Source organism: Taudactylus pleione, unplaced genomic scaffold, assembly GCF_031769625.1.
Source record: "Taudactylus pleione unplaced genomic scaffold, aTauple2 ptg000624l, whole genome shotgun sequence".
Taxonomy (NCBI): Eukaryota; Metazoa; Chordata; class Amphibia; order Anura; family Myobatrachidae; genus Taudactylus; species Taudactylus pleione.
Window position 1 is genome coordinate 660,543 of NW_028285026.1, and position 19,810 is coordinate 680,352.

The following is a 19,810-nucleotide window of genomic DNA, read 5'->3' on the forward strand; positions in this document are numbered from 1 at the left end:
CTCTTGCCAACTGATTACTTCCTCCCACTCCCGCATCCAAGATTTTGCCCGTGCTGCTCCCTACCTTTGGAACTCTCTTCCTCTCCCTATCAGACTCTCCACCTCTCTACAAATCTTCAAACGGGCTCTCAAGACCCCCTACTTCATCAAGGCCTTCCAGCTCTCATCCTAACCCACCTCATGCTCTTTCCTCCCTATCTTCCCCTTCTGTGTCACGCCTGTCTGTCTGCCCCTCCCCTTCTGTGTCACGCCTGTCTGTCTGCCCCTCCCCTTCTGTGTCACGCCTGTCTGTCTGCCCCTCCCCTTCTGTGTCACGCCTGTCTGTCTGCCCCTCCCCTTCTGTGTCACGCCTGTCTGTCTGCCCCTCCCCTTCTGTGTCACGCCTGTCTGTCTGCCCCTCCCCTTCTGTGTCACGCCTGTCTGTCTGCCCCTCTCCTTCTGTGTCACGCCTGTCTGTCTGCCCCTCCCCTTCTGTGTCATGCCTGTCTGTCTGCCCCTCCCCTTCTGTGTCACGCCTGTCTGTCTGCCCCTCCCCTTCTGTGTCACGCCTGTCTGTCTGCCCCTCTCCTTCTGTGTCACGCCTGTCTGTCTGCCCCTCCCCTTCTGTGTCACTCCTGTCTGTTTGACCCTCCCCTTTAGAATGTAAGCTCTCATGAGCAGGGCCCTCTTCCCTCATGTGCTTCTCTTTACACTTTCTTCTACTCTCTACTCCCCATTAGGGCACCTAACACGTGACTGATAACTCCCGGCTGCTTACTGTGAGTGCTGTAATCGCTATTGCAGCAATGTATATACATCGTGTCCTTGTCCTGCACTGTAATGTACTGTAAGTTACTTGTTTCTTGTTCACTTTCTAGTTCTATGTACTATGTAAGGCGCTGCGGAACACTTGTGGCATATAAAGGATAATAATAATAATAATAATAAATAATAATTTGCCCCCATGTTCTGTCAAACCACTACAAGTTGCCATGTATTCGGTATGATTTACCGCCGGCAACGGCAGCCCGGCAGAGGAGGAAATCGCGATCGTCCTAAAGGTAAGTATAAACTAATCTAATTCTACCCCTGAACCCTAACTCTCCTTTAGGGTGCCTAACCCTAACCTCCCCCTCTCTGTGCCTAACCCTAAACCTAAGTTCCCCCTGGGGGGGTGCCTAACCCTAACCCTCCCTCTAGCCTAACCCTAATGCCTGTCATTTAACCCTCGCCGGGATTAAGTAGTTGTGAAGCCGGCTGGCTTCCTGAACGTATACCGTTGCCATGTTAGGAAGGAGGGGTCCATCTAACAACAGACGCAGAGGGGCTTATTCTGAGATACCCGCAAAGTGACAAAACCCAGACTTACTGCCTTATGCTAATGCGAGATTCCGTACAGCTAACGTGGGGGCACGTGCGCCTGGAACCGCCATCATTACAATCGGCACTTACACCAGGTACAAGAGATCCGTCAGAAACAGGCTTCCCTTCCCGTTATGCCCACAACGCTCTCATAACTCTCCCACAAGTCAGAACAGCTCCGTGCGATCGGATTGCCACCTCCTAGTTTCCTCCCCGAAACACCTATTTCATGGAAACACCGTTCCGGCCATCTCGGACACGTTGGGAGTAAGGCCATTTGCTCTGGTTGTCCCAAATGCGTAGAAAGTTATCCCGCAGCACAAACTAGTAACTTGGAAAATTGATCTTGTATCCGGTATGTTGGAAGCAACTTGCACATTGATTCCAGTACTCAGGCTCTGCGCCAGCCTAACAACAGTCCAGGCCAATCCAAATCCAGCAGTCACCTTCTTCTTTCAGCGTATCTCCCGAGGTGGGTGATCCGCGGCCTTACAGCTATAATAGTTCCTCAAGTTCCAGTACGCTGGGACATACAGTTCCAACAACAGCTGGAGGTTGACCATAATTGGTTTTGACCTATCTGGGATCCAAAAACCATACACAGAAAAGATCCTGTGGCTGCTGCCTCTATTATACAAGTGGCATTTTTTTTTCTACCATTAACTAATATACACCCCCCAAAGCTCAGCTCCCATTTCTCTGCAACGCTGAACACAGCCGTCAATCATCACAATAACTGACAGAGGTAATTTGTTACATGCCTCTGAAGGAACAAGCATTACCTTCATACTCTACGGTAATGAAGGTAAATATTACAGATGTATAATTGCACTACCATTTGGCACATGTTCATCACCGATGTTGTGCAATTCCTACAAATGCATATTATTCGGAGTAATCTGCTAACCCACGTAATTCCTTCTCCTCTGGCATTCAACGGGATTTAATGTGCAATACAGGAACTTACTGAGACGTTTCCCTTATCGTAAGTGGAGGATAAAGTGAAAGCTTTCTGCAAACCTCCCTAAACGGGGACAAAAACCACCGGCCGTGGCGAGCGAGCGGCGTGTACACTGGGGTGAAGGACAAAATATGATAAATAACTATAAGAATAAACGTTAAAGGTTGTCAGGATGTTCCTTATTTATGGATATTTGCAATCAGTCTGCAGCAGCAAAGAAGATTCACATGTGTTTGTTTTTTAAAGGGGAAGACAACAGATGTTTTATTTCATTGAACCTAATTAGTAATTGTAGTTTACATGGTAAATTCAACATGGTATTTATTAAGAACACTGGCCCTCATTCAGAGGCGCTGGTTCTGAATGTGGGCGGCCGCTTGTATTTTGAAGAGTGGCCTCCTGGTCGCTAGCTAAGCTGTGGGTTACCACCCACAGCTTTAGTGTCCGACCAGGTTGATGGTCGCGATGGTCAAGACCCCCCCCCCCCCCGCCACTCCTACAAAACGGGGCGAGCTGTCGATCAACATCGACAGCCACCCCTTTTGTAGTGAGCTCCGGAGCGAGAGAATTTCTCACTCGCTGCGGGGCTTGCGCAGGGCCTAAACATCGACCCACTTGCGAGCGGGTCTGAATGAGGTCCACTGTCCATATAGGAGACAATCTTACGTATTTGCTACTTCATTAAATGACTATATTGTGTATAAAATAAGTAAAGTACCATTAGCATTTCTCCATCACTCACTTCTCCAGGCATAAACCAGGCGCATATATTACTGTTGTCTTGTTGCATAAAACTTGTGTGTATACTATACTCACGTAGATAGACGCATCTCTAAATCTACGCAAAACGTATTTTTGCTTCGGCATTTTGGTGTAAATCAGTCCCATAAGGAATTATATCAGTGGTTCCCAAACTGGGTTGTAGGTCTGGGACAAAATCAAATTATTCACTGTCAATGCGATTGGTAGCAACCCACACTGGTTTGGCCTATCAGAATTCTCAATTAAAAAAAACTTTTGACTTAGGGGTGCCATGAAAAATATGCTGATACTCTAGGGCGCTGTAATTCAGGAAAGTTTGGGAACCCCTGTATTCTATAATATGCTAAGAGGTGTGTCCAGCAGCTGCGTAGTAAAGAGCTGGAGAGAGGCCCCGCCTCCTCCCTCCACTCACAACTCTCATTGGCTGTCTGGACCTCACAGCCTCTCCCCTTCTCCAGCTAAACCCCCCACCACTGTAGACCAAAACACTCACACGTGCGCCCCCTCACCCCCCTGCAAAACATCAATATACAAGAATAGTCTCCTTCAAGACCAACATTAAAGGCCATATCCAATTAGCCCCGAACACTGTTCGTGCGCTAATTGATCCCTGTTATCGGCAGAAAAACGTGGATTTTTTGCCGATTTTTTTTTCTCCCTATCTTATTATTTCAGACGAAACAATAAGATACTTCGCCCGTTAACACATAGGAGCCGCGATAAGCTAACGGACCTATGTGTTCTCGCCCTTTTTTGGGCGAAAAAACGGTACTTATCGTGGATTATTTTTCGGGACACATCAGGTCCCGAGAAAAAAAACCCTGATAAGTGCTGTTGTCAGGCTGACTTCGGGGCTAATTGGATAGCCCCGAGCGCGGTAATTTACCGCGGCTAATTGGATATGGCCCTAAATCTGCAAAAGAATTGATACAAGTCCGTGGAATAACGCAAAACTAAAACACTACTACCGCCCCTCCTTATACCACAAATCAATCAGCTGGGAAGGTCCCGTAAACCATAACCGTAACTAGGAGACTGCAGGAATGTATGGAAATGTAGAATATGCCCCCCTACCAGGGGGCTTCTGTTCCGGAGACCGAGCACTGACGTTTCTTATTAAACAAGCAGCATAGCTACAGTAGCTGGATACATACATTACATCCCGCACCATTGCACTCTGGTATTGTATTACAGAGGTCAGTGAACCTTTAATGCGGACTCTCATATTCCTCTCACAAATGTACACGTAAAGGTTCGGCAGCCGGCTAGAATGATTGATGTGCTCTGTGGGGGAAGCGTTTGTACTCCAAGTGCACCGGGATTTATGTCTGGCAGAATGATGCGACAACAATAGTGAAGGAGCAGATGATAAATGCATCGATTCACTTCATTAGTAATGCAATACCGATGGCAAACGTGTCCTAGTATCTGCATACACTGGTCACAAACTATCTTTTTGTACATTTATTTTGCACGCATGTTTGGCAGACTCCCATAGACCCAATAAAATGACAAAACGTGGCCCTGGACTAGGAGTCATATACCATGCCACCCAGCGGATCTTTTTTTAATGTGATATTTTATCATTTAAAAGAAGTTTAACCAATTCAGTCATTAACGAAGCGTACATGTAACAATGGAACCCCCCCATCACAGTACGTGACGACCCATTATACGAATGAGAATAAAGACTCTGGCCAAGCAACAAGACCTGCGCAAAGAGGAGGTGGACAATTTGTGGGCAGGACCAATATTCATGAAGTTATAGATGTTAATCAGTCGGGACGCGAGTAGATGTCCCGTTTTCTTACTGAAGTCTTCTCTAAACTGATGGGATCTTGTGTAGCAAATTCCATAATCTGAGGTTCTTCTGTATCCTCATCTGACGCATCCCCCGGAAAGATGATCATCTACTTCTGGCCGAACAGTCTTATGGGAACAAAGGGATATCTAAAAGCTGAGATGATGTTTTATCCAACAACACTATCAAGACATTTGCAAGATTGGTTGAAAGCGATTGTATACGATCGGCTAGTCTACAAGGCTTCTAACCAGCTGATCAAAGTGTGTGTGTGTGGGGGGGGGGGGGTGGTGTACATACATTGGTAATAATGGATTATGTGACCTATACAGAACACATTTTGACACAGTTATCTAGGGTAGACCATTACTGTCTGTTCTAATAATTGCAATTCATCGAGGTTGCTTAAGCCGCGAGCCCGAACGCTGAAGATCCCTAACCCTCCCCTCACCCCCTCCTAACCTTCCCTTAGTGGTGCCTAACCCTAACCTCCCCCAGGGGTGCCTAAACCTAATTTCCCCCCCCCTCCCCGTGGCTAAGCGCTAACACTGCCCGGCTTACCTTCGTTCGGGAAGCCATCAGTCTAGATTCCAGCATCGGTATATAGACGGGCATCGGGATTTCGATGCCTGCCTTTGTCCCGCATCGGTATTTAGACGCCAGGATTTAGTCAGACGGCTTCCCGGCCATCTGCATTTTGACTGTATCCCGACTAGACATATGGGTAGAAATACACAGCTATTGGCAGAAAGTTTCCACCCAGAAGATATTAAGATTACTTTACCCCTAGGACAACCACTTGGGGTAGAAGGATAGTTTACGGGAGAGCCCACAAAACTCAGATACCAAAGTGCCTAAGTACAACTTAAAACTAGTTGAAGAAGGAAGTAACTCGAAGGTAATCGCAATTGATCTCACAACCCGATAATTACTGGTCTGTAACTGTACTGACAATTATACTGGGCATTCTGAAATAATTAAGACCTATTCATTTCCTACAAGGAGCTTCTCATTTCACCGTCGTGATTTATGAAAAGGGAATTACAGGTTTGCTTAAAAAAATCTATGTAAAAACAGATTAGTGTTGGATGTCTGGTTAAACCAGGCAACATAATTCTAAAAACATTAATAAGAGAGGAATATGAAGTTCACTGACGTAACAAGAGAATAATGTCAGTATTCAGCCAGCTTCTATGAAAAGAAATGTAATATGATATCATACAAATTACTTGTCATATTACAGTGTACTTTAGATGTAAACGGCTCTTACTAATTACTGGTGTCGGCAGTAGAGATTTGCACCAATTAGAACTTATAAAAGTTACATAAAACTAGTTATCCAGGTAGAGTCTGCATTGTCCATGGTTTTATCTGCTTCCGTACACAGCAGACACAGGTAACGATGAAAAGAAATGAAAGCAAGGTTTCTAATACCTGATATCTATGAATCATTATTTCTATATAGTATATAGGGTATGCAGTCGGGAAGCCGGCGGACCTAATCCCGACAGCCGGTTTCCCAACTGCTTAATCCCGGCTAGGGGTAAATGACCGGCGTCTACATCTATACGCCTGTCATTTTACCGACGCCAGGAGACCGGCGCCCAGCATCCCGTTCGAAGTGATGCCGGTACAGGCTATTAAGCAGGAGGTTACAGTGGTGGAGGCGGCAGAATGGTGAGTGCGTGGACGAGGGGTGAGAAAGGACCTGATTCTAAAGAAGCTGCAAGGGTGGAAACGGCAGGGGTGAGAGACATTGTGAATGTGAGGAGTCATGGATGACACCCAGGCAGCAGACCTGAGGGACAGCAGGGGTGGAGATGTTATGGCCAGGAAGGGAGAGTGGTGAAGATGAGCAGGTCCTAGCTGCAAGGGGAAAAACAATAAGTTAGGTTCTGGTCGTGTTTAGTGTGTCCAGCAGATGGCAGAAATGCATGAAGTGACCTGAGTGGATGAAGGGAAAGCGGTTTGGGGAGGAAGAAGGTTTCAAGGGAGATGGTGTAAACGCAGAAGAGCAGGGGGCCAAGGAGGGACTCTTGCGGGACCCTGCCACGTAGAGGAAGGAAGTAGAGGGAGGTGGAATCGGAGGTAGATACACAATTGGGAGGGTTAGTGGCGCATGCGGTGACTCAGAGTGATGGAACGTAGATTTTGAAGGAGAAGTGTTGGATCAGCACTGTCGCAGGCGGCAGACAGATCCAAGTAGATGAGAAGTGACCATTGGCTTCGGCAGTGAGATGGTCACTGACCATAGTGAGGGCAGATATTGTGGAAGGGAGGGGATGGAAGCCAGATTGAAGAGGGTCAAAAATTGAGTAGGAGAAGGGGAATGTTTTGAGGTGGAGTAAGACCTGAGCTTGGAGAAGCAGAACGCAAAGGTGTGGGAGGGGCTATGACAACACATATTAGGTATTTGGTGAGTAAAGAAAATAAGAAAATGTTGACTAACCTTCGTTTTGCACAAAATATAAATGCATATTTCCATGTCCCCTATGGTGATGCAGAACAGTGTTTGCGTTGCTAGACATTAAGTCGTCTCTGCCCCTATGCTCAGCAGATTGCTTACATCGGTATGATGAAAGGATGTGTAAGAAGTGTGCTTGAACCCAGTATGTAGCGTGAACATCTGAGAAATGTCATATGACGGGTGGCTGAGGTGATGAAGCGAGGTTCTGCAGAACAGACATTTGCTCTGTGCAGACCACACACAGCTGAGAACTGCTCTGCGCTCACAGTGATTGGCTAAATCCGGCCTGATCAATAAACCTACAATCTGATCTCTCTGTGCTGCGCAATAAGTCTGATAAGCTCCTTACAACCAAAGCCCTGTGTGTGCGGATAGTGGTTTATAAGCCACTGAGGTGTGTAGTGATAGGCTGCATGCCGTGCTCCAGGGTTAAGTTCCATTAAATAAGACTCTGCGTTTGTCCACATTTTAGTATAGTATTATATAAACTAGTTATTTATGTGTCGATAAACCTTCATTAGCCTCTCATTGAGTAGTCTACAGACCAGTATTTCCCAACCTCGGTTCTCAAGGCACACTAACAGTCCAGGTTTTAGTTATAGCCATGCTTGAGCATAGATGGGTAAATCAAAATAACTGAGGTACTAATTAAGACACCTGTGCTCAAGGATGGTTAGCCTTAAAACCTGGACTGTTGGTGTGCCTTGAGGACCCGTGGTTGGGAACCCCTGCTATAGACAGATGCCTTAATTGGGTTGGGCTGAACTAGAGATCCTGAGGTTTCCTTGTTTCCCAGATGACGTGCCGTCAGCCCCTAATCAGGTATAAATGTGGTTCCCCCTGGCACACCCATCAAATTTGAATAACAACCAGATTTTTATTGAATTTAGGTCTGGGCAGTTTGGTACTAAACACCAAATGGCTTAGTGTAAGTCCATTATATAGCCGCTGCCTTGCATGAACTTCCATACAGCTTTCTACAGTATATCGGTTTTCCCAGTCATCTGGGCTATGTACTGTGGGCCTGATTCAGAGCCGAACGCTCTGACCAGAGCGCTCACTCTGAATCAGGGTCGTCCTATTTAAATGTGGAGCGGCCTTTTGGACGCTCGCATAGCTGTGGGTTACCCCAAAGGGGGCGTGCTGTCACTCACCATCGACAGCACGCCCCCTTTGGTGCGAGACCCCGAGCGACGTATTCCTCGTCGCTCGCCGGGTCTCGTGCATGCGCACGACGGAGCTCCCTCCGTCGTGCCCATGCGCATTCGCCCAACATCGACCCGCTAGCGAGCGACCTTCGCTCACGAGCGGGTCTGAATGACCCCCTTTATACGGAATCGGTATGATTTACCGCCAGACCCCTGGCCGGCGGTTCAAATCCCGACAGCGGCTGCCTGAACAGGATGAAAATCCCGATCGTCCCCAGGTAAGTATTCACCAACCTATTCCCCCACCCTAACCCTCCCCTAGGGGTGCCCAACCCTAACCTTCGCCTAACCCTAATCCCCCCCGCTAAGTGCCTAAACCTAACCCCCCCCTTCCCTGCCGCCTAAACCTAAGTCCCCCGATTCCAGTCATCAATATTTCCTAATTGCAGCTTATTTTCCACTCTTATCGCTCGGTGCTGACCCTCCACTCTCCAACCGGCTTCACTGGCTCCCCATCCCCCTCATTATCCAGTTCAAACTCCTCCCTCTCACATATGCCAATAAGCTCTCCCCCCTACATCTCCCACCTCATTTCAGTCCACACACTCCCGTCCCCTCCACTTCTTCACTGACGGCTGCCGCACCACCACCCTGGTTATCCCTGATGCCCACCTCCAGGACTTCCAGTGCTCTGTCCCCATTTTCTGGACATCATTCCCTCTGCGATTCAGACTTTCTAGCAGCCTCTAGATAGTTATGTATATTGTACTTAAATTCAAGGGGATCAAAGAGAGACAGCTGCTAGGGTATGGGGTGTTATACACACCCTAGATAGCAAATTAAAAAAGCAGTGGTATATCCAGCGGTAACGTATGTTATAGAATGAGCGTAAAGTCTGAATGAAATGGATGATAGTGAAAGTTACATATGCAAACAGGTGACAGGATTCCATGGTATAGTCGTCACTGGCACTGCTGTGTGGCGCCTTGTGGCGAGGAATGTCACCTTTATGGACCAATGATAAACATCCACAGAGGCACTTCCAGTTCCCCTTCTGTAAATGGCCCCTTCTCGTGCTGCATATGCACATGCGTTAATTGCGCTGGAAGCTTCCAGACACCCCCCTGTATTTGGAACATGAAGTAGCAGCTTGACGTGTCCCCTTTAGCAGACAAGTTGCAGCGCTACACAGAATAACCATGTAATTGTCATGTAATAAAAAAAATATATATATATATATTATAATAAAGGCTATCCTCCTCCCCCACTATCAGAGCTCTGGAACTTAGCTGGGATAAACTACCCTCCAGCTCCTGTACTATCACAACCCGGGAGTATAACTAATTACATTTATATTCCAGCTGCCCGCTGGGATACGTTTTCACTAAATAGCGGGTTACCAGAACATGAAGACCCCGGCAGTTATAGAGCCAATTCCAAAATAAAAAGTATTGTCCCCCAATACACTAGCGACGCATTGTTGCGATGCCGGGTTGGAGGATCGGTAAAATCCAACATGTTGGATTTCAGCGATTTGCAGATAACGACCAAAATATGATCATGATTAGCAAATCGGTGAAATTTAAAATGCATAATTTCACCGATCCTCCAATGCATCGCGAAACATGGATGGTCCGTCGGCATTTCTGAACAGCGCTTACAATCCGAACGCAGACTCAGGCAGTCAGTCGCCTAATGTACGGGGGCCTTTTTACAGTGCTCTCTCTAAGATTCAGCTGAATATAATATAGCAGCAGCTCAGTAGACCCGATTGTCTGCCCTTTACATTTTATAAGTTCCACAATACAGGCTGGAACAGATCCGCATCTGCCATACATGCCCGGCACGGAGATCCTTCCCGCACAAAGATGTCTCCCAACATGATAAATGGACAGAACATCTCTTATCGGAGGAATGAAATAGGGGACTTTTGAAGTGGAAATGGTCTGAGAGCAGAACGTTCCTCACAATCTCAGTACGGGAATGACACGAATACAGCGCTTTCTCATCAAAACATTATTTCTAAGTGCATTTTTGTATACTGAGGAGACAGGAGGCAGAATACAGCGGAAGAGAACATGTAGGGCTGAGACAGGGAGGCTGAAATTGTAACACAATAAATCAGTTTTTGTTCAGGGTATTTCCCATCTCAGCGACTTACTGAGCAGACCCGGGAGCCTCTCCTGGGATACTCACAGTTATGTGAACACTGCGGGATTATCATAGCGATGTTGAAGTAGTCAAAGCAGATTCCACAGTGCAGCAAGTCATCCAGGTCCTGCAAAACATGTCAGAGCATCCACCAATCAGACTACTGGACAGGAGAGCAGAACCCCCAACATGTGCCCGGCCCTGGTCACAGGCTTCAAAGCATTCCCCAACTATAGACCACAGCAGCTGTAACCCAAAGACTGGACACTTACACAGTCATATGCAATGCTCACTGTAAGTACAGCAGACGATGTGCATTCTTTCTGGATAATGAAATTCATATGGTACATTGTTACTATTCATTTTTAATAAGTTCAAGGGAAAGTACTTCTAGCTGAGCTGAATAGCTGATTGTGGTCAAGTCTAGAGTAATAAAAACATACCAAGAGCCCGCAAATTGTAGACAGACATAACCCCCTCACCTGACCCCCACCAGCCCCAACAAATAACCCACAGCGGGGGGGCGATTAATTTCTTTTATTGGGCACTTTAACTAATGGGCCACCGACAGAGCATTTCAATTTATGCTCCGTTCAGGCGCTGGTGCCACATGTGTGCGCACCAAAGCAGTGCTTGAGACGGGTTTAGTCGCTTTGCGAGGCTAAACCCGTCTCAAGCACTGCTTGGGGTGCCCAGAAGTTTGGGCACCAAAAGTGCTGACTTTTGGCACATTTGTGCTAGCCACAGGAGGCTGCGAGCAGAAACTAGTCTACCCACTGCTATGCGCGCCCAACGGAGCAACAATTGAATTGCTCCTTCTGAGGCCCATTAGTTAAGGCTGGCAATAAAAGAACTGAATCACCCCCAACCTGTCCAGGAAAAATGGCACCTGACAATCTAGCAGCGTATCCATACCCAGTTGGTTCATGAAGGTGTACGACCATATTGTTCCTACTAAAAAGCGGGCAGTGCAGGGTGCTGGGGTTGCCGGCCGGGAGAATCTGTGAACTCCCGAATAGGGGACTTGGCTGATCGGGGAGGGGCGTATCCTTGTGACACGCCCCCAATTCGTCACACTTTGGGGCGTACCCAGCACTTACGGTGGTGCTGGGCTTCCCCCAAGCTTTCCCCTCACGGCAAATAGATGCCGTGCGCATACGCACTGTCTATTCACCGGGCGGCGATCAGTCACCGCAACTTTTCCGCAGTGTCCCGAGGGTGGGGGAAGGCTCAGGGCACATTTTGACCTTTTAAAATTGGGCAGGGCGCAGCGCCCCGCTAAAACAGCCTAGCGGGAACACTACAACCAATTATGTATAATCTACGCACAGCACTGCTACCTACATCTCCATTTTTACACATATCAAAAAAGGGGGTAACAGTGACAATTTGTATTGACATACCAATTAACTAACACATTTAACATATGTTGGCTTCCAAGAATGAATCCAATAACATATACTGGAAATGAAGGTCTGTGTGTCTCAGACGATTGGCAGTAGCACTGGGCATACTTGGACAAAAATAGAATGCAGCCAACCCCGCGGCTCTCAGATAGAACCCTGGGACACTATACTCGGGGGCATCCATCCCCTTAAGTGTGTCATGGCACCTACTCCTAGTGAAGTCAGCAAGTTTGTGGGTTGAAATAATATTTGGCCTAAACGTTCACTGGGAACTAGCAGCAACATAGCTCCCAGTGGGCCGACAGGCTGTATTTTCATTCATAGCCGTGCTGCTCTATGATGTCACTAATTAGTAATGAATTGACAGATGAAGATTGGTTCAGTGCGCAATGAGGCCTATTCATTAAGCTGAATGGGCCCCATCTTTAGTGGCCCGTTGTGGACGTTTTCAGAGCTTGTTTGCGGGATCAGATTCAGGGCCTGATACAGCAAGAATCGCAGTTGCCTATACACACGCACTCAGCTGATAACGCAGTGCGCAAGCCAGACGCTGCGATCGCAGAGGATACACAGACCCATGGCAGAGTGTTTGATGGGAAGTGCCGTTTGCGGGTGGTGACGGGGGTAGAGTTCGGGCGAACACATGCGTGCTAGTGCAATGGAACTGCGTTGCACGAGTGTGCATAAATTAGCCACTGCGATACCAGACGCTGCCTGAGGCCTCATAGTGCGCACTGAAGTCAGCAACTCCTGAGTGAGGTCTGACCTGCCTTATCTGTGCATATGGGTCCGATGTTACCGATTGTTTCGCTATGTTATCAAAGTATACGGAGGTAAGAGGAAGTGGGCGTACTTATGTTAGGCTGCGATCGCAATGTGAAAGCATACAGTTACTTATCACCGCTGATATTACCAACTGCGTTGCGTGCGTATAAGTAGAATAGCGTTCCATGCTGAATCAGGCCCCCAGACCTCAGATCTAGTAGCGGGGGCTCCACTGCTTCCTATTATAAGGTGTACTGGAATGCGAAGCAGGATCCATTCAGAGACATGCACCTCCAGCAGACACCTTTGTGCAGACACCCCTGCTACTAAGTGTCAGTGTTAAGGCGCCAATCCACGACACGATTAAAATGAATGATAACGACATTGTTACCATTCATTAATCGTGCAGTAATAATGCCGGAACTGGCATTGGGGGGTAATCGGGGGTCGGATTATGACTAGACCCCTATATATCTAGTGCCATTCAAGTCTGGTAGATACATTGCAATTGTCAATGTTATTGCCTGAATGGTAGCTAGGTCTGATACTGCTATAGGGAAATAGAAAGACGGGGGAGATATTCTACCACTATACAATATCAGGAAGACCTTCATTATGCACAGATCAATACATGCATCCCGTCACTGAGGGTTACAATTATTATTATTATAATTTTCTTCCCACTGAAGGAATATACGGAAGAAGGGGTGTAGGAAGAAAGATACAGTTGAAAATAATTAGCACAAGGAACGGTTTTAAAAGAGTATGCAGAGGATTCACATAATTACAGAAAATAGTGTTACATAAACTATGTATCTACATAAGGGACCAGTATGTAATACTGCCGGCTGCATGATTTAGGCAAGTACCACTAACCCTACCTCCTACCCTAACTCTCCCTTAGGGGTGCCTAACCCTAAGCTCCCCCCTAGTGCCTAACCCCCCTCTAAATGCCTAAACCTAACCACCTCCTTCCCCGCACCCTAAAGTCTCCCGGGGGGATGCCTAACCCCCCTTCCCCTAGCCTAAACAGGAGCCATAAAACCTAACCCCCCCCCCCCCCCGCGCTTGTCCCTGCTCGGCTTACCTTCGTTCGTTATGCCGGGCGTCGGTCTAAATACAGGCGTCGGGATTTCAACGCCTGTCGTTAGTGCCTTGCCAGGATTTGACAGATGGGAAGCCGGCGGTCAGCATTCAACGTAGAGGTGGGGAACCTTTTTTCTGCCAGGGCCATTTTGATATATATAACATTATCTGCGGTCCCGGTGCAAACTACGCCCCCTTTGCGTGACATCACACGGGGCGGGGCCACAATCGCCAGTGCTCCGGCGAGCTATAAGGGCAGAGGTGTGACAGTCTGAAGCGTCCTAAGGGGGCAATTCAATTGTTTTATCGCACCCTATCTCCCGTCTAAAGGGACGGGAGATCACGGTGCAATATTCAATTGTGATATTGATATCTCGCCCAAAGAAACAGGATTTAGCCACGAACAGCGGATAAACCAGTCTAAAGTCTTGCTTTGGGTGCCCAACATGGCGATTTATCGCACATTTCTGCTCGAAGGCCGCGGGGGCTGTGAGCTGAAATGTGCGCTCCCGCGGCTCTACACGCCGGTGCCAACAGTTATATCGCCCTCTATGAATGCTCAAGGTGGCACCGCTGCATAGATTCTTGCTGCAGGGTGTCATTCTAGGCCAATGAGTAGCAGAAACAAGCTCGGAGGGCCAGACCAAATGATTCAACGGGCCTTATACGGCCCCTGGGCCTGGGGTTCCTCATCCCTGATCAAACGCCACAGTCCCATTACAAACTGTACACAGTGCCCAGCACACCGGAGTGCCATCTGTCTAACGCCACAGTCCTGACATATACACCACATCTACATAAACGCACACATATACATGATCCGCTAACTTCATAAACATATCCACCCACAGATACTCACACATACATACTGATACAACACATACATACATACTGATACATACATACAGTGGCGGTTCTAGGGGTGGGCTAACAGGGCCGGTGCCCGGGGCGCCACTGAGTCCCCAGAAGATAAAAAAAAAATAATCCCATAATAACAAAAAGAAAAAACAGCGCCGGACCCCCCCGTGTTGCCGGGCGCCCGCTGATATTTGTTATCAGCGGGCACCCGGCTCCCTCACTCCAGAGCTCCGGCTCCCCCATAGAGCACTATGGGAAAGACGTCATGACGTCTCTCCCATAGATCCGTGGTGATGCCGTGGTCGGACCGGACGGCAGCGGACGCAGGAGCGGGGTCTAAGGTAAGTATTGTGTTTGTATTTTTTATTTTTCAGAAGGGAGGCATGGGGGCATTACTACTGCACGAGTATACAGGGCATTACTGCGTGTGGCATAATGTGTTATACAGGGCATTACTGCGTGTGGCATGATGTGTTAATAAAGGGCATTACTGTGTAAGGCGCATTACTGCACATGGCAATTATTCGCACGAGGGGAGAGCTTGGGGGAAGCCCAGCACCCTCATAAGTGCTGGGCACACCCCACAGTGTGATGAATTGGGGGTGTTCCGCAAGGACACGCCCCCTTTCCGGAAGCGCGTGTGCTTTCAGCACGCGCAGAGAAACGTCATCTACAAAAAGTTGTGTTGTTTTGTTTTTGTTTTGTTTTTGTTTTTTGGGGGGGGGGGGGGGTGCAACTGTGAACTTTCGCCCTGAGCTCCACAATGTCTAGAACCGGCCCAGCATACATACTGATATATAGTCATGCATACATACTGATACATAGTCATACATACATACTGATACATAGTCATACATACATACATACTGATACATAGTCATACATACATACTGATACATAGTCATACATACATAGTCATACATACATACTGATACATAGTCATACATACATACTGATACATAGTCATACATACATACTGATACATAGTCATACATACACACTGATACATAGTCATACATACATACTGATACATAGTCATACATACATACTGATACATAGTCATACATACATACTGATACATAGTCATACATACATACTGATACATAGTCATACATACATACTGATACATAGTCATACATACACACTGATACATAGTCATACATACATACTGATACATAGTCATACATACATACTGATACATAGTCATACATACATACTGATACATAGTCATACATACATACTGATACATAGTCATACATACATACTGATACATAGTCATACATACACACTGATACATAGTCATACATACATACTGATACATAGTCATACATACACACCCACATACTGATACATACACATACATACATACACACCCACACACACATACATACCCACATACTGATAGTCATACATGCATACATACTGACACATAGTCATACATACATACATACATACATACACACCCACATACTGATATATAGTCATATATGTATACATACATACATACATAAATAACCATACACACAGTGCCCAGGGCTGCCCGGTGCCAGGGTCTCTTATACTGCTGGGGTAATGATAGGCAGAGGGGCAATCATCACCTGGAGGCGCAGATCCCTCAGGGACCGCTCCGGAGCTGATGACATGTTTGTTGTTGTTGTTGGTCGGTCAGTTATTTGCTTCTCGCAGCTGCACAACCGCAGCCAGATCCCGAATCTCCCGCGCTGCGTGTCCCGGCCGGGCACGCCCCCTCCCGCGCAGGGGACTCTGGGAGATGTAGTTGGAGGGGGCCAAGCAGTGTGTGCAGTCAGTGTGTGTGTATGAGCCTGTTGCAGTGCTGTGAGGGGAGGGAGCCCCGGGGGTAACAGTGAGCGGGGGTGTCACCGTCACACATTACTATCAGCTCACATACATGTCTGTCCGCTCACTGACAGCTGGGGAACTACAAGTCTCAGCATACCCTGCCACAGTTTTACCATGCCCTAACAGCAAACCAGTGGCAAGGTATGCTGGAACATGTAGTTCCATAGCAGCTGGGGTGTCACAGGTGGCCTATTCCTGGACTATATCACCTATACAGAGGGGACTATTATTAGTTATCAGGTTTTAGGGCTGATACTTCTAATTTCTTATCGCTGCAATAAGACATTAAGGGGCCATTTATCAAAGTGTGTTTGAGGTATAAACCCCCGAAAATGGGTTTACCTCAAATATTATGTATCCCGGATGTATTAAGGAGTATCTCCAATACCTGCTGTGATCCCTCCATTACCGCTGGCAGCCGCCTCCCCCATAGGTTTCTATGAGGGATGCGATGATGCCAAACTTACCAATATCTGGAATGTGATGCATTCCGGATATTGGCCCCAGCAGCTAACGTCATCTGAAGATGACGTTAACTGCTGTAGCCTATGGGCTACACCGCACATAATTAGCCGATACTCTCCCAAACTATGGCGGCTGTGCATGTGCAGTCCGCGGCACCCCCTGCACTGGCTGGCAGCTCTGCGGAGACATCGCAGGGACGGGCTCCAAAACTGCATGTCCCAGACGATACATCTATCTGGCCGGCATGATCACATTTTGCAATGCGATTATGGGCATTACTGGCATGCCCTGATCGCGTTGCAAAAGCCATCATTGATAAAGGGAGGCCTAAGTATAGACAGAATGTACCAATACATGCTGGGAAAGCGGCTCTGTGAGGAACCCAGACCATATCTCTGATACATACTGTGGTCTCCCCTAGATACATCCCAGGGATGCTTAATATATGAGGGTACACCGCAAAATTTTTTTGATAAATATGCCCTAAATTGAGGCGTGTATGCGTTTTTCTGCTATGCCCTGCACAAACACATAACCTGGGCATCATACTGTCCTCACACAAAGATGAGGCGCAGGATTATTTTGAAGGGGGATCTACTTGTTGAACGTCCAGTGTAATAGAAACATTATCTGTCCTTTTTTTTTCTTTTTTACGCAAAAGCCACATCATATTTTTTATGTGTACAGTATACATACAGTACATAGCCAAATGCACCCGGACACCTATATGTGCCATCCTTGAAGGCGCTCATGAAACGTCCGGGAGACACACAGATTTTGGGTAATTACCACAGACTTCTGGAAGACCTGTCCACCTTCCTGCCCACTTCCTAAATTCGCACCTGTTCAGTCACAAGAGTGAGGTCACGCATTTCTGTTGGGCAAGAATGCCGGAGTCGCATTTGGCGTTCCAATTCATCCCAGAGGTGTTTCATGGGGTTAAGGTCAGTGCTCTTTGTAGGCTTTGAAATTAATTTAAGGTAAAATTACTGTAAATGCAATGTTACCCAACGGGACTCAACCAGAGAGGAATATATGTATATAACAAATTACAATATATATTTATATACCAGAGCAGAATATATGTATATAAAAATATATATCAATACCAGAGCGGAATATATGTATATGACAATATATAGCTTTTCCGGAGCGGAACATATGTATATAACAATATATATCTATTCCAGTGCGGAACATATGTATATAACAATATATAGCTATTCAAGATCAGAATATATGTACTGTATATAACAATAATATATAGTGGGGATATATGTATATAACAATATATAGCTATTCCAGAGCGGAATATATTATGAATATAACAATATATAGCTATACCAGAGTGGAATGTATATAAATAACAATATATATCTATTCCAGAGCAGAACATATGTATATAACAATATATATCTATTCCAGAGCAGAACATATGTATATAACAATATATATATATTCCAGAGCAGAACATATGTATATAACAATATATAGTGTGATAGGATCACTGGTAAAGTGGTCTGTGGCAGGTACATTTGTCCCAGATTCCTGTCTTTTGTGTTTTAAACTCCCAGGAGAAAGTCTGCAGTGTAGCAGGCTTGAGTTTCGGCTTTTTGAAAAGCCGGTTTGGGACCTGGGGGTTGTGGGTGAGAGGAGAGGGAGGGCTCCACCCACGGCCACTCCAGGTTTTGGTTCTCGCAGCCTGGTAACAGGCTTGTTAGTTTTCCACCTGAGAGTGGCCAATATAAGCCTAGTGTGTTTAGGGCTGAGTGTCTCACCTGGGAGAGCAGGCAGGGAGTTTGCTCAGAGACACTTGAAAAACCTATTTGTGAGTACTGTGCTGTGCTTTGTTGCTGGCGAGAGCATTAGGCCCTGCCAGGTTCTGGTAGTGAGGGAACTACCTGTGAAGTTAGTGCCCCGACAGGGCTAGGATTTATATTTATGTTTTCTTTATATTTCTGTCATTGTACAATAAAAACTGGCGCCGACCAGCTTGTACTTGCATCCAGACTGGTGTGCTGCTTCCCTGCTACTGTGTGTGTGTGTAAGGAAGGAGTCCTCTACCCAGGAGAGGGACCCCCTAACCTAACTGTGTCACAATATGGTGGAGAATGCGGGCAACCACACACACTGAAGTTGCAGTGAGAGGAAAACTTTCCGTTTAAAAATTAAAGGGACAGACACCCAATTTGTGAATGTGGAAATAACACTGTGTCCTTGGAGTCCCATAGAGGAGGCGTCAGCCAATGCTCAGAGAGGCAAGGTTCAGCTTCCAACCTACACCCCAGGACAAAATGGAGGACATTATTAAGGCCTTGTTTCAAGCTACAGCAGCTCAGCAGGAGACAAACAAACTTCAGCAGGAGACTAACAGACTTAAACAGGTCACCATTGAGGAAACCCGCCAGGCCTTAGCGGAAAACAGCCAGGCCATAAGAGAGGTGGTACAGCACCTGGTCGCCCGGCCCAGAGATGTTAATACTGGTCCTCCCACCACCACTCACTCCGTACGAGCCAGTCACTTCCTCCAAAAGATGACTTCGGGCGATGATGTGGAGGCCTATCTCGCCGCATTTGAAAGAACGGCCGAGAGGGAGAGTTGGCCCAAGGAGCAGTGGGCAAGTCTGGTGGCACCTTTTTTGTCTGGGGAGCCACAAAAAGCATATTTCGACTTATGCCTGGCTGATGCCAAGGACTATAAAAAACTAAAACAGGAGATCCTAACTCGCTTGGGAGTCA

The 19,810-nt window shown here is 46.9% G+C and overlaps 1 protein-coding gene across 2 annotated transcripts in view; it reads right to left on the bottom strand.

The window, feature by feature from the left end:
• Positions 1–16,573, bottom strand: part of RAD18 (RAD18 E3 ubiquitin protein ligase) — a 338,638-nt gene extending 322,065 nt beyond the window's left edge. Inside the window, exons 1-2 of one of the 2 annotated variants that reach the window (XM_088454631.1) lie at positions 16,345–16,573; positions 10,677–10,758 (exon numbers count right to left, since the gene is read on the bottom strand). In XM_088454631.1, the coding sequence (XP_088310757.1) occupies positions 10,677–10,758; positions 16,345–16,389 (127 nt within the window). In that variant the 5' untranslated portion in view covers positions 16,390–16,573. The remainder of the gene's footprint in view (positions 1–10,676; positions 10,759–16,344) is intronic. The other variant, XM_088454630.1, reaches the window with a different exon arrangement.
• Positions 16,574–19,810: the final 3,237 nt, after the last annotated feature.